Raw genomic sequence first — 15,900 nt, forward strand, 5'->3', positions numbered from 1 at the left:
ACAAAAGTATCTAATTAAACTGAAAAGATATTAAAACTTTTAATTTCGTAACCTTGAATTTGAGCTTCATTTTCGCTTATTTCACAACTGACTAACAAAACTAAATGTGACACTGTTTAAAACCTATTTACATCATTTCATAAAGCAATAGCTATAAAAAGAAACTACACATTTAATACAGTTTAAAAGTTAAAATATGATTTGCACGATTTCTTTCGAAAATAATTTGTGTCGTATTTAGCTTCTAACAGTTTTGTTTTTTAACCATAAATTCGCACTTAACCAGGATCTGAATAGTTACGATTCCGATGTGTTCCGGTTTTCTTAAACTAGTGTACCATGATGCTGACCAAGTTGTCGCATATTCCAACTTTTCATGAGTAATTTTATCTTATTGGTTAGAATATTGCTTTCCAAATCAAAGAAAAACTGCATACCTCTTTCAGTAGCCATAAGCATTTTGAGTGCAAATGTGCAGCGAATAAATGAATACTTGTATACAATTTTTAAAGAATTTTTGTATTCGTACATCTTCTGATGTGCCTTAACATCTTAAGCTATATTTATTGTGCCGTTTGGCCGTAAAGGTTGTTTTATTTTTGAATCGCACAAAGCTACATGATGGATATCTGCACTAGCCGTCCTTAAATTAGAAGTGTAAGACTAGACGGAAGGCAGCTAGTCATCACTATCCACCGCTACTCTCACCAGCAAATAGTGGGATTGACCGTAACTTTATAACGTCACCACGGCTGAAAGGGCGAGCATGTTTGGTGTAACAGGGATTCGAACCCGTGACCCTCAGATTACGAGTCGAGTGCCTTAACCACCTGGCCATGCAGTGCCATCCTACTTTAAAGCAAGTCAAAGACTTAATACAGCCTAACCATTGGCCCATAAAATTATACCATAACCTCTATAGGTTTATATTTGTGTGGATGCAACCTAAAATCCTATTTGTTCTATCACAGTGAACAATAATGCACACGAATTTTAGAACGTAAATAAAAAGTTCTGAATCAAGAGACAATATATCCGTATTTTATTACATAGATGAATATAAGTACACATAGAATGAGATTTATAAACACGTTTTTAATGCTTGAAAAACAATTCTTAGAGTATTTCAAATTAAAATTAGAGTTCTATTTCCAAACTTTAAATATTACAAATAAAAACCAAAAAACTCTGGGAACTAGGTATAGAAACATGAGACACTTTCGTTTTCCCATTTCAGCCAAATGGTTGCATTTTCCTATACAACATTTCCTTCCCTTTCAAATATTTTCATTGGTTGGTAAAAAATAAAATACAAATTCTGGTTGCACATAGAAGTAACTATATAGCATACGTACAAAATTTACATTACAATGTGCGTATCCGATTAGTTTTTATATCGGAAAATATGAAAGTTCACATTATATTAATATATTTCGAATTTAAAAAATTAAGGACACAATAGTTTTTTGAAGTTAAATTTTATATCTATTTATATATAAATACTCAACATTTTGCGGCCTTTTAAAGAGGATACAGAATTTTTTTAAATACAAATCAGTATGTCAGCAAAATTCTATACGTGACAAATACAACGTATAACATTAAACGTGTTTAATATTTTGTAAGAAATAAATAAAATGAAATAAGAATACACCTTGATATTTAATAAACCTTTTTCATCGTAAAAAATCTGAGCAATTTTACTACTAAATTCAAACAATGTGCTCCAACTGAATAAACGTGCAACAGAAAATTATATGCAATTAGTATTGTCTAGTATTACGTAATATTAGAGTATTATGAAAATATTAAGAACATACATATCAAATAAAAAAAGACATCACAAATTAATGTTTGTTATTCTTTACTTGTACAGTTTATCTGATGTATTCAATTTTGAGCTATTTTTCGTCCTAGTTCTGCTTCCCAGACATTAAACTTTTTTACCACCAAAACGTCTACAAACTATTTATTTCGCATGGATTGTTTTTAAAACTGCTATTTTTTTTTAAATTCTTATCTTGTGAAAAGTAATTAAATATCTTTAAGAAAAAAACCGCATTTACACTTATATTTCAATCTAAAGTTGTTGGTAATTATTAAAAGAATTTATCAGGAAAAAAATTTGTTCAGAACATTTTACACATTTACAAATTTTAATTCTTTCTAAATAACCAAATTAATTTCTCAACTGTCATAACATATAGAAGTAAAAACTTTATTTTGAGATTTGAGTATTTGGGTTTGTACTAAGTTTTTCTTGCCTTTTTCAATTAAATTTTTGTCAAAGTTACTAAATCTTCAAACATTATATCAACAAAAAAATAATAAAGAATTTCAAATTAATATCTGTGTGCCAATATATACTAGAAATAAAAATAAATTGTATCAATGAATAATTAGAACAGCGTATACATTATACTTAATGAAAACATATCCTTTGCACACTCACACTGCTACTATAAAATGATATATATACATATACAAGTTACCTGTATACATTACGACTGTTTCCAATTCAATACACAATGTATACAATTCACAGCAATAAGTACACTAAGGAAATGTAATATAAAAAATTCCTAAGTTTGATAAATTGAGTTTCAAAAGCATTGTTTTACTGTATTACAATCATTTCTTAGTAAGAGTTCTCACTTTTAAATCAGATAAACTACACTAATATAAATATGGGCAACATCCTTTAAATGTAAAAAAATGACCAATTCTGTAATGTTTTATTTTTTTTTACTCACTAGCAAGTTACAGATTTTAATAATTTTCAGTTTTAAAACAACCTAATCAAGTTTATGATTTCAAATAGATATTTTCCACACCAAATTCTCCAATGAAATAAAGCCAATATTCTATTTTATTCCATTTTAAAATTTAACATATATGTGGTTATGGTTCTCATTAGTAAACTATCTAGACTTAGCCATGTGTTTACCTAATCCACTGATCACTGCCTTATGCAAAATATTATTCATAAAAATGCTCATTATACTACTAGACAATTCCATAAATATCCTTATTAACTATGAACTTATATTACATGTATATTAGTGCTAATATCAGTTAAGCTCATGTGCTCTAAAAGCACTGATAACTGCTACAACTTGTCTCCAACACTGAGTAAAGAAAACATTATTTATGGTTTATTAACTTGCTACCAGCAGACTATTTTACAAGCTAACAGTATCAGCACCTTTGAAATAAAACATGGAACGCTCATTAGAACAAAGCCAAGAAGAATGAGTTACTGAGAGATTGTTCAGTGCAAGGTTAAAATCATCACCTTGTAAACACTACTCGAAACAGCTGCTACTACTACACTGTTTCAACACTACCAGATACAAAGTCATTATCGGAACAGAGAAAGATCAACTGAAGCTACTGACAGACTGTTTAAATACCACCCAAATAGCTGTCAATGTGCATAGTAACAAAACTACATCTGGATATATAACTACAATTTGACCTAAAGTCACTATATAACATTAACTAAATCTAAAAGATAGAGACAAAACTACTGTCGTGATGCTCCCACATCAGATTCCATCATCACTGCACCATCTAGAAAAGCAAAGCTACGTCTAGAGTTACCGCTGGCCTGTTTCTATCACTGTGACACATCCAACAGTAAATAAAAAGCTACATCTATAGCTATTACTAAAGCAGTTCAGTAGGAAACATGGATGTATCTTTTCATTACAAATACTACAACATTTCCAAAGCAAATGCATAGTCACCATTAGTGCGTGAATCATAACAGTGACTATTTAAAAGCTGAAATATAAATACATGAAGGTAAAATAAACTAAACAATCAGGTTATAAAAATAATCTGAGCCAGATGTAAGTACTGTAATTGTTTTGTCATTTCTGCTGACAAATAGTTCAACAGGATGATTTTAGATGCCACTGACATCACATTCACATAAAACTATTTCCCAAACTTCTTTACTCATGTTGCATTTCATATGCATGAGAACAGTTTGTTACTCACCTTCTATAGTTTCTTATAAGCTTTTATTTTTTTACTACCATACAAAAAAATATCTTAAAGAACCACCCAAAAACTATTTCAGTACGCAAATAATCATACTAACTGAATCCCACAGGAAATGTATCATAGTGAACTAAATCCCACTGTTAACTACACAGAACATAAAATTGTTTCATGTATTAATATTATGCTTTGGATGTTTATCATTCTTATACCCTTGTCTAATTTAAAACACAGGTAAGTATAAAAGTAACCTCCTTTTAAAACTATCAGTAAAATACTACGGCCAGTACATCAACATAGTGTTAAAAGTAGACATAAATCTATATTAGTTGTCAGAGGACTTAACCTTACAAACCTCTAATTAAACATCTCAAATCAGAATACAAAATATCAAAGTTGTACATTGCCACAAATGAGCAAAGTCAGATTAAGAAAAATGCCCCTTCTACTGTTTGTTTTAAAGATGTATGGTTATACTAATCAGAAAATAAATAAAGTTATACTTCCAGTTACAAATAGAATACAAAAGTTAAATCAGCAATACCAACATAAAATAAACTAATGGTATCTTTTTCACTACTAATCATCTGAGCTCTCTCCAATATGTTTACATCCTAAGTACTCTGAGAAAATGATGATATTTAAGATTGTTTCCCCTAGAAAAATGAAGAGAAGTATTTTGTTTTCAAAATTTATAGTGTATGCTTGGGGATTTACAGTTTGGCAATAAAGTTCAAATAACAATTTTTGCTCTGTACATAATAGCAACAAAAAACGTATTTCAGACAACTTATTACAAGTATTCACTAAGTGCCACAGTGGCAAAACAATGGTTAAAATAAAAAATTATTATCTGTAGAGACACCAATAATAAGATAAATGTGTATGTTTTGCTGTAAAAAATATCATACTGGTTTGTTTTCGTTTTACTCTTTCAATGAATACACGTAGCGCCATCTATCAATATAGTTAATAAAGTTCTTTTTTCTTTGTGAACACAAGTGTTTTACATGTTTGTAAAACAATTATCGTAGAGAGACTAAAAAACTAAGTGGATAATGTTGCTTTTAAACATATTTTGTGCTTATAGACACTCCAACATGCAGAAATACCAAAGTCTTGCACCTACACATTAGAAAGCAGTACGTTTCTAAATCAGCTCTCACAACGATTCAAAATATTTACAAATGGTAAACTACTATTTTAGTCTAGAAGCTTCTAGCCTTCAATACCCAGTCATAGATGCAATTAGGCTGGATTTTAATTACATATCTTCCTAATTATCCACAGAGACCAAAGTGAATTTTTATTTTGATGATTTTGGCCCAGGAATCAGTCACTTTCTAAAAATTGCACGATACAGATCAGAAAAAAACTTTGCAAGTTGTGTTTAGTATCAGTAATTTTTGTACTATATTTTCTAAACTGTGATATGTTAAAAAACAATATATTTCAAATAAAATATATGTATCATGTCAGATCTGCATGTTAAAATATACCAAAGAAACAACTACAAGGTAGCCAGATATATAATATTTATAAATCAAATAAACAAACCATATCCAGTAGTAAACTTCCTAACTGAATACAAAACAGGACAGCATGTAGAAATTTACACAGCTGGCCACGAGTTGTAGGGAAAAACTTCCCCGTGATTAATATCAAATTCAAGTAGCTTTATTTAGCAAAACCCTAGAGATCAAAGTGCATAAAGCTGTAACTATACAAAGTTTAACTGTCATTTTAAAATAACCTACTCAAAAATCTACCAGGTTTAAAGTCTTTCCAATACCAACAAATACTAATACACATTTGCAAAATACGTTTGTAAGAGAGAGACTGACTCCCTAGTAGAAATTATGTTTTAATACCAAAACAAAAAAACTTTCTTCCACATACTGTAGGTGCATTTATAAAAACTGGACTTGCATTTTTAATTAGATCAGTTTGTAACTGATGTAACATTACAGACACATACGATTAACCTGTAAAAAAACTTTAAAAAACCTATCAATAGAAGCAAAATAATCAGTCTTGACTTCCACATCTAATAACAAAAGTAACAACAAAAATCCTTTAAAGTGAATCATTAAAAAAAACTGATGGAAGAACAACTTTCTAAGTGTTGGATGGATGATTACAATAAGTATTTAGAAGAAAATTTGAACTGGACAAGCAAACACCTTGAATGTAGGTTGGGCTATATACACATCAATTAACAAGAACATCAAAGAATGTAAATAAGTTGGCTAGGTACACAGAAATCTAGCCTACAACAGTTACTCAGTACAATAAACTATGATGTACAAGATACAACTGTAGCAGCATTTGGCAACCTGTTTTTGATCTTTGGTTTCCAAGAGAATGAGTGAGATTCTATATGAGCAAAATATGCTGGTTGAAGAAAGCTGAGAAAAAAAGAAGTAAAAATCCAGCAGCTTCAAGCCTTGTATGTCGGATTCCTCTCTCTAGAGATAGCACAGCAAAGAACCATGGAGAAGATCAAGCCCAAAATCTAAAGAACAAATAACTTGTTTACATAACAAATAACTTTATGTTTACTCTAACTTCTATACATTAAAACAGTTTACTTTCATTATTTTAAGACAAATATCTAGTATCACCTGCATTGTTAAATATCTTGATTCATAGTGTTATTTCAGAGAACAGTTAACAATGAATAATTTGATATTAAAAACATCAGAGATAAATGTATACTATCTAGATGAGTTTACTAATTATACCACTGTAGTTGCTTATACTGATAGCTGGAATTAATAAATTAATATAAGTAGCTGAGACTGGATGTTACATGTACATTCAAATGTAGTCCAGAAGTAGTGTAAACATCTCTTTAAAAATCTCTAATGTACTTGTTGACAATCATTAAAAGATGAGGATCCCACTAGTAGATTGAAATCAATATAGTAACTAATCCATCTTCAAGCAATTTAAATACAAATTCGCACTTTCGATTAAATTCAGCTCAATACAAAATGTGTGTGTGTGTGTGTGTATGTTTCGGTCATTATCAACAGCTGTGGACCATTTTTGGCAGGGCTATGAGAAATAACATTCAACACAAATCCACAAAGTTTCATCAAAATCCAATCATATTTTAAGTTATGGAGCAAAATAGTGTGAAAAAAGGTTCCTGTATTAACAAATAGGAATTTTTTTTGGGTTCTCATGATCCTGGTACAAGTTTGACCTTCCAAACACTAACTACTTCTAAGCTATATTGAACTTGAACAATATTTAAATTGATAACAAAAAAAATGTACAGTCACTCATTGTCAACCAACATTTAAAGCAGCTGTTTTCCAAAACTTGAAACATATTCAACTTATTCCAGTTCGAAATGTACAGGATGTTCGGAAAGTCACTGTGCAGTTTTGTGTTAATAAATATATAAGTGCACAGTGCCTTTCTGAACACCCTGTATTTTGGCAACAAATTAGTTTTTTAAAGTGGTATTTGGAAAACATGCAAATACATTCAATTTACTCCAGTCAAAAATGAATTTTGCAACAGATTACAGTTATTCTTAAAGTTGTATTTGGAAAATATGCAAGCATATTCAACTTATTCCAATCCAATAATGCAATATGGTAATAGATTGTAAGAAAGACCTCAAAAGTAAAACAAAAAATTATTTATTGAAGTGCCTAATCTGTGAATGGAAGTTTGTGCGGTAAGTTTAAGATTTCATCATGTTTATTGGGTCCAAAGATGGCATACAAAAAGAGGATGTGAGTTCACACATCACAGCCTAGTTGTTGCTTGACAAGTTTTATGTTTCACACGTGATTTTTGTGGTTCAAATCAGAAGAACATGTCAGTTTAGGATGGTGTGGTACATGAGCAATCTCAGTAATTGTCAACTAGCACAGTGTTGGTCATGACTTCCAACTTTAGTGCTTTTTACACAATGACCAACAAGACCATCACCAGAAACATGGTGCATCCAGCAATTCACCCTCCAAAGCAGTTACTGAGTATACTGATAAACACTTGTTTGTTTGATTTATTGGCCGAGAATTGGTTCTTCACTGTAGAATGTACATCTCATCAAAAGTCATAGTTGATCCAAAACACCATTTTAATTGTATCGAATCTGTCATTTTTTGTGGAAGTACTATCATAGCCATCAAACTGCCTTTTTATACTTTCTTGTGACATATTCAGTATAAAGAGTCCAGACTGCCTTTGAATTATAGCTACATGTCTGTAAGATATGCTGAAGTATTGCCTCACCATCCAACATGTAGAGAACCCAACATGTCATCCCTGGAATGCAAGATTTAAGGATTTGGATAGTATATGCTAATACTGGTTTCTCTGGCTCTCAAAACAACAATGAAGAATCAAACAGAACTGGTGGATAATTGCAGAATTATAACTTGAAAACTGATTCTTAGTCACATGATGTCTTTAAAGCAATCATCAGTTGCTGCAAGAGCAGCTGATGATCAACATGTATGCATTCTCCTTCAGTCATCACTGTAGATCTTTTATCTAAAGTTATGACTTGATTCTTAAATGTGTGTTCTGTAGCTGTCTGTCCATCCATGGAACCTAGAATCTTGTACACAATAGATATTATCATATAAACATTGGCTGCATGAGTAAAAGCCAGCTAAAACAATCAGCAAACTTGGATCAGTACTGAAAGAATTTCTCTCTTGAAGATAGCTAAGAACTATATGTGCACCTTTCATATCTCATGCTTTTCTAGCCTTTATCATGTTTGCTCCCCTGTGTCAGAGTTCAGCTCAGTTAGCTCTTGCATTGCATCATTAACCTCAGCACAAGCCAGCATGAAGAGCAGCTATCTATCATCTTCTACCCCCTGAGTTCAGCACTTTTCTTCATACTTCACATTAGAACCTACTTGAGGATTAAGTACATTGCCTGTACTACAAGGTTTGGAGTTGGTAAGGATCCTTATTGTGTAGGTAAACAAACCTTCTTTCCAGCCTATATATATCATCTCTTTTCAGCCCTCTTGCAGTTCCATTTCTGAGGATCTTAGAGTAAAATATTTACAAACTCTAGTAGCTCATCACTGTGTATACAGCAAATCAAGTGCTAATAGATACATAAAAGGTTCAAGTGTTCACCGTAACACATTTGGTATTTTGTGCACGTGTGGCTATGCTTAATAAATCAATGGTATATTGCTACATCATTGACATCAAACATTATAAAAATGACTACTTACATATACATTCACTGACTGGACAAATCATATATGCAAAATTAAGAAATCTGAAATAACCAGACTTATTTTTTCTTTACTTTGTACACCAAGTTCCATTCATACACTGGAATTCAGTAAATACGATTCCTTTTTAGACTTATGTTTATACTATTAAAATACTTTTTATGTTTCAAATAAAAAAGAAAACTTGAGTAAACTGTATTTCAACAACATCTATAATGAATGCAAAAACATTCAACTTAACTTTACTCCCAGTTGTCCAGTTACAGTGTCACATTTTTCAGGCTTGTTTCAAATCACAGATCATAATAAACCACAAAACTTAAAAAGTACTAAATTTAACAATGTAAAAACTACATACCTGAATAACAGCAAGTCCAATTGCAACACCAACAACAATCTTAGTATGTTCTTCCAGGTGTTCTTCCAAAGCTTCTATACAGCCCTTGAAATAAAAAAAATTAAAACCATATTATTCTGTTAATATTTCTTAATGTCAATTACTTTAATATGTTTATAGCATCCTAAAGTAAGGCCTGTTTTAGAAATTAAGAAAAAAAACAGAGGTTCCACTGGTAGCTGTTGAACCTTCATGTGAGAGACCAACGCAGAGGTCAAAATGTATCTCAGAATGGCTGGTATGGGTATTAATACTTTTACTAAAAAAGCAGAGAACAATGTTTTGACCTTCCTAGGGCATCTTTAGGTTAACAAAGAAAGAGCTTGCAACTGATCATTACTGGGCAAACGTCTCAGGAATGAGAAAATAAATGGGTACAGAAATGTAGGGGCATTGCAGTTAGATGTTAGGTTATTAATTAGTATAGGTATAATGGTGTTCCTTTATATTGGTTTAATTTTGGTTTCAGTTGTTGTACAAGAAGGGCTTCTTTGATTTTGTGTTTGTTTATATTTGTTTTCCTACTTAATATCTGTGTGGTTTTTATGGTTATGTTGTTTATTTGATTTGCAATGTTCAAAAACATGGTGTTTTTTGTTTGTTTTTTTTGTATTCCTTGGATCTAGTTTCCATTTTTCTGCTTCTTTCTCCAATATAGAAGTTGTGGCAGTTGTTGCATTGCATTTTATAAATAATGTTGGTGTTATGTTTATCAGTGTAGTTTTTACATATGGAATTTAGTTTTGTACCTGGTTTTTGAATAAATTTGGTATTTACTAGAATGTTTTACGTTTCTTCCAAATGTTGGTTATTTTTTTGCTGATGTCAGCAACATATGGTATGCAGTAGTATAAGGTTTTGTAGTTTGTTGTATCTTGGGATTTATTGTTGTTTGTTTGTTGTTGGTCTAGTGTGTGTGTGTGTGTGTGTGTAATTGTTCAACAGTTTTTTGAGGAAATTTGTTGATTTTAATGAATTGTTTAATTTTGTTAAATTCATCGTTAATTTGATCGGGTGAGCATAGTTTTGTGGCTGTGTTGATTTGGTTTCTTAATATGTTGACTTTTTGTTGTCTTTTCCATGCTGAGTCCCAGGGAATATATTGCCTAGTATAAGTGATTTTTCTATGGATTTCTGTTTTGAATTGTGTATCAGTTCTTGTGATTTTGAGGTTGAGAAATGCTATTTGATGAGTTTTTTCCTGTTCACAGGTGAACTTAATGTTGGGGTGTAGAGTTAACAATAATTCAGCAATGAAGAGATAAGAGTCAAATCCTATCAATAGATTTGTGCTGTATTGCACACAGAGGCTTTCCTGGAAATGTATTAGCTTACTTAATTAGGTTTATCCTTATATGGCCTTGCACATATATGCTGGTGCTGGTCTTACCATACAGTTGCTTTTCTTTCCATCATCCGTCTAGGGACCAAAAATTCTGATTGCACAATGAATCAATTCCAATTATTATGTATGTAGCACTGTTTGTGGTTTGTTGCTTTAAACTATCCAGAAAAGACAATGTTTTATGGTTTCCAGCTCCATCCTTGTGCTATTTGTTGGAAGCTTGAATATTTCACCAGCTTTCATAAAACATTGCTGCTCCACGAGATGGCTACCAGACAAGCTCTCTCTCTTTGATGTAGGAACCATATGTAGGTATGATGATATACAAATGTCCACCACAGTCTTAAATATATGCTGACAAGCATTTTGTGCTTCACACTTTTCTTAATTTCAATATTTATTATACAGACAGATTTCCATAGATCCTAGTAGCACCAAATATCCTACAACATGGAGAAATCTGAGATTTGGTGGTAACAAACTGTCTCCTGACACATCTTTTAGGCAATCCACTGCTTGGTTGATATGTGCTTTACTACTGTGAAGCTGGAATATCCCAGTTAAAAAGAAAGCAGTTGCTCAAACATCAGAATACATGGTCTTCACATTCAAAGACCTTAATAAAGACTTGATTGTTAAGCACTGTTGATGTTCTGTGTTGCCTCTGAAGTTTGTCAAGTGTAATACAGCTTTCATGGAAACGAGTGAAGCATATTACATGATCAAACAAGTTTTGTATCTGTGTTGCACTGACACCAATCAATTCAGGATGGAGCAGATAATACACCTTGGTACAGCAGAATCAGGTTATGTTTTTCAGCTCTATATTCTACTCCAAATTTCAATGTACTGATGTCTCTGGCTGCTCTGATTATAATGGTATTAATATGGTTGGTGATAATGGCTTGTCTATTAAATTTTATCTCTATATATTTCAATGTTTCTTCCACTTGGATAGCAATGCCCTCAAAAGTGGTTCTTATCAGAATGTCTACTCGGTATGCAAAAAGAACATAGCTGCAGCAAGACTGATGAACATTCCTGTGCCATTGTACCATTAGCTTAATTTACTAAGAGATGGTTGCTTCTTGCTCTCAATTGCAGCTTTTCTGAAACTTCTGCAATACACCAGAATATTGACAGCAAATGTTAGAATAAGGATCTGGATAGAATGTCAAGGTAAGCTAATTCCATGGTACATATTTTGAAGATGTTCAACAGGAGTAGCTGTCCTTGATATGGACTAATACTGATGGTGGTAATCTCAGATTGACAGCTTCAACACTTCAAGATGCACTGTCTGATAATTCATGCAGCTATGATTCATCTTACACATAGTACAATGATAAATATCATGAGCATTTTTCCAGCAAAAATAGAAACGCTAAGCTCTAGCAAAGACATCTGGAGCTACTGCCAAAATGTAAACTAGTTTCAAAGCCTTCTCATTTATAAGTTTGAAATTCAGCAACGTTGATGTAGGTTTCATCTTCACTCCAATAATTAACCATATAACAATGATGATAGTAGTGGTTTAATCTGACAGAACAGCCTTCTACCTATGGCTTACTCTAGGATCTCATTAATGTTTTGTAGGACAATGATTTGATAAACATTATGACAAGAGTAATCCATTATGAATTTGGATAAGAATTTGATAAAGGCATCAGTCTGTATTTCATAGATACGACACACTGACCATTTATATGGATACTTCAACAAGTTGGGTTTTGTAAGCTTAAGGGAGAAATTTGTACACAGTCGAAATGTGGAACTCCATCTTCAGATGTATTTATGGCTCTGTGCATCATGTCCAGGCAAATGATGACTTTCATATTTACAAGTAGCTATAGCTCAGATAGCAACTGCTGTAGCTTGAACCTATCCTGTGTGTCATCAGAATCAGGTTTATTAATGTCTTTTGAACACAATATTTTGGGACAACAAGATATACCATGGTCCTTCTAACCCAAACTAAAACTACTAAATAAACAAAATTTCTAAAAAATTAAAGCCAGCCCTTATCATTCATGTATTTATCAAGCTTTCTTTTAAACTCTCTCAAATGTATTGCCTCCACATCATAAGACAACCTATTCCACAGGCCAACCACTTCTACCTAGCCTAAATCAATGTCTCTCTCTCTTAGTTCTCTAATTCTCACTGTTAAGAAAATATTGATGTATCAATATTATCAATTTCTTTTAAAATCTTAAACACTTCAAATCACCTATATATCTTCTTTTTTCAAGAGAAAACAATGCAAGAGATTTCAGCCTCTCCTTCCATTGCAAGTACCATTCTAGTAACCCTTTTCTGAACCCTATCTAATAATTCCATGCTTTTCTAAAATAAGGAGCCCAAGACTGAACACAATATTCCAAATGTGTCTAACTTCTTTAGACTTATATTCAATATTTCTGTTGATACAACCTAAAATCTCATTTTCCCTACCACTAGCACAACAGCACATTGCTTGAATGGCTTTAGAAACTGACTATTATACCAAAATCCCTTTCCTTCATAACACTGTTAAGGTTATTCCCGTCCAAATTATACTTATAATTCAAATTACGATAACCCATTTAATTATCTTTCATTTATTATAATTAAAACCCATCTACCATTTATTTGCCCAACTTACTAAATGATATAAATCCTTTTGTAAATCAGCAGCATCTTCTTCACAGCTAGCTACACCTAAGATCTTAATATCATCTGCAAATTTAAGTAATTTATTGACTATTCCTTCATCTATGTCACTGACATAAATCAAAAAATCCACTTGTGACATTAATCCAGTTTGACTGAACTCCATTTGTGACAATCTTCTGCTTATTTCCATCCAGCCACTCTTCTATCCCATTTACAAACTTGTATCCCACACCAATAGACTTTTTTTTACAAGCTTATTATGATGTGGCACTTTGTCAAATGCTTTCTGAAAACCCAGATACATCAAATTTACACCCTCACCTTTTTTTGAAAATGGTCAAAATATTTGTAAGGCAAGATTTTCCCTTTGTAAAACCATGTTGATTATCCAGTAAAACTCTAAGCTTTGTTAAATAACTTAGCAAAACATAGAATTTCCAAAACCTTTCCCACAACTGACACAAGACTAGTAGGCCTTTAACTACTGGGAAAATTTTTGTCACTTCTTTTGAAAAGAGGAATTACATTAGCTAGCTTCCAATCCTCTGGTGCTTGCCAACTATTCAAGGACTGACAAAATTAGTAGTAAGTAACTCACCTATACAATATTCAACCTCCTTCAAAACTCTTGGGGAAAATATCTGTCCAAGAACCTTTTTTTTTTAACTTGCCAATTTTTTTCTCAACCAGCTCAGAATTAATGCAGTCATTTTGTTTGATCTTGTTTCATTTATCAGCTGTTCAAGATGTAGAATACTGCTTTAATCTTCCTTGAAGGTCTTAAAGGTCTTGCCTATGAAATGAGAGTAGCATCATCATTGTATGCAACTGATATCACCATGTTTATGGTTCTTGTAGAAGTTCAAGAATGATGTACTTGTAAGATTGACCTTGCTGCATTTCATGTCATATACTTTGGGAGATAATCAACTGTAGAGGGTATAGGCTCTCTTCTGTTCATTCTTTGCCTCCTCTGATTGGGCTAGTTCATCCCTTATCTGCATAAACAACTCAAATTAGACTTCATTATACAGATTTTATATAACTATCACTATCCTCCCACAGTGTGAGGTGTTCCTCTTGTAAATGTTGATTTGACTTTGCTCAATGGTGGAAACAAATATTCTTCCATGAGATTCCAAATTGTTATATATCACTTAATCTTCCAGTCTTCACACGAGGTGATAACTCTATGCATTTATTCCCCTATACTACACAGGGATGACACTCAACGTGGGGCCAGTTAAAACAAAGTCTACACATGAGTCTCTTACACCTCAGCACTAAGTAATTCTTATTGGATCACCAAAATTTAGCAGCATAAGATTTATGTCTATACAGTGGAGATCAGAATGTAAACCTTTCACTTCAGTGTTTCCACACCTGAATTCCAGCTGGGCACAAGTCTTCTATTACTAAATATATCATAATACTGTCATAACCATGTGCTGCATTACGTTTTGAGTATCACTGGTATGCACATCTGAATGATGTCTTGTAGCTTGCAGTAGTGGCAATTCCACTGAGATTGAGAGCTGTCCTAATACTCATAATGGATACTTCTAACTTAAAACTGCAATGGTCATACCAACCTTTGGGTTAGCATGCGATAAAAGTTTAAAGCCATTGAAAGTAAATTCCTCTAGGTCTGAGAGTTAGTGTTTGAAAAAGCACGAGTGTCATAAAATTCAGAGTTTCTCATTTGCTTCTTCTGATTCCCGTGGCATTGCTGTAACCTATCGTAAAGCAAGATTGGCAGATAAAAGCAAATTTTTGTTTTTTTATGTACCCATCATGTACCAGCTCTGTTTAGGCCACTTCCCAATCACTGGTCCACACTAACAGAACATGCGAGTAATGACTGGCCAGTAGCTCATTAAATTATAGCTGCCTTTCTTGAAATGGATGGACACTGGCAAATAATGTACAAAACTGTCTCCCACTTTAGCTATAGATTATTCCATCTCAAACTAATGCCTGAAAATATACTAAAGCTAAATTAAGTTTTTCTGTACGTTTTTATGTACAATTCAACTCAGTGCAGCTAAAATAGGTAAAATACTAGAGCTATAACCAGCATGCAATAACTATATTAAGCCTTGAATGAATACATGATAATGCTGTAAGTAGAAAAACAAAAACTCCACACTTCAAACTAAGTGTCACTAATACCAAATCAAAGTAGTTTATAACTATGAAATGTACTTAAAATTAGCACAGGGTGTATTGTACCAACACCCATAACTTAGCAGCTTGTAACAATGTAAT

The 15,900-nt window shown here is 32.3% G+C and overlaps 1 protein-coding gene across 1 annotated transcript in view; it reads right to left on the bottom strand.

The window, feature by feature from the left end:
* Positions 1-1,025: 1,025 nt before the first annotated feature.
* LOC143247389 (CD9 antigen-like) overlaps positions 1,026-15,900 on the bottom strand; it is a 30,129-nt gene continuing 15,254 nt past the window's right edge. Inside the window, exons 6-7 of the mRNA XM_076495383.1 lie at positions 9,594-9,677; positions 1,026-6,523 (exon numbers count right to left, since the gene is read on the bottom strand). Coding sequence (XP_076351498.1) covers positions 6,449-6,523; positions 9,594-9,677 — 159 coding nt within the window. The 3' untranslated portion in view covers positions 1,026-6,448. The remainder of the gene's footprint in view (positions 6,524-9,593; positions 9,678-15,900) is intronic.

Source organism: Tachypleus tridentatus, chromosome 3 (genome assembly GCF_004210375.1).
Source record: "Tachypleus tridentatus isolate NWPU-2018 chromosome 3, ASM421037v1, whole genome shotgun sequence".
Lineage (NCBI taxonomy): Eukaryota > Metazoa > Arthropoda > Merostomata > Xiphosura > Limulidae > Tachypleus > Tachypleus tridentatus.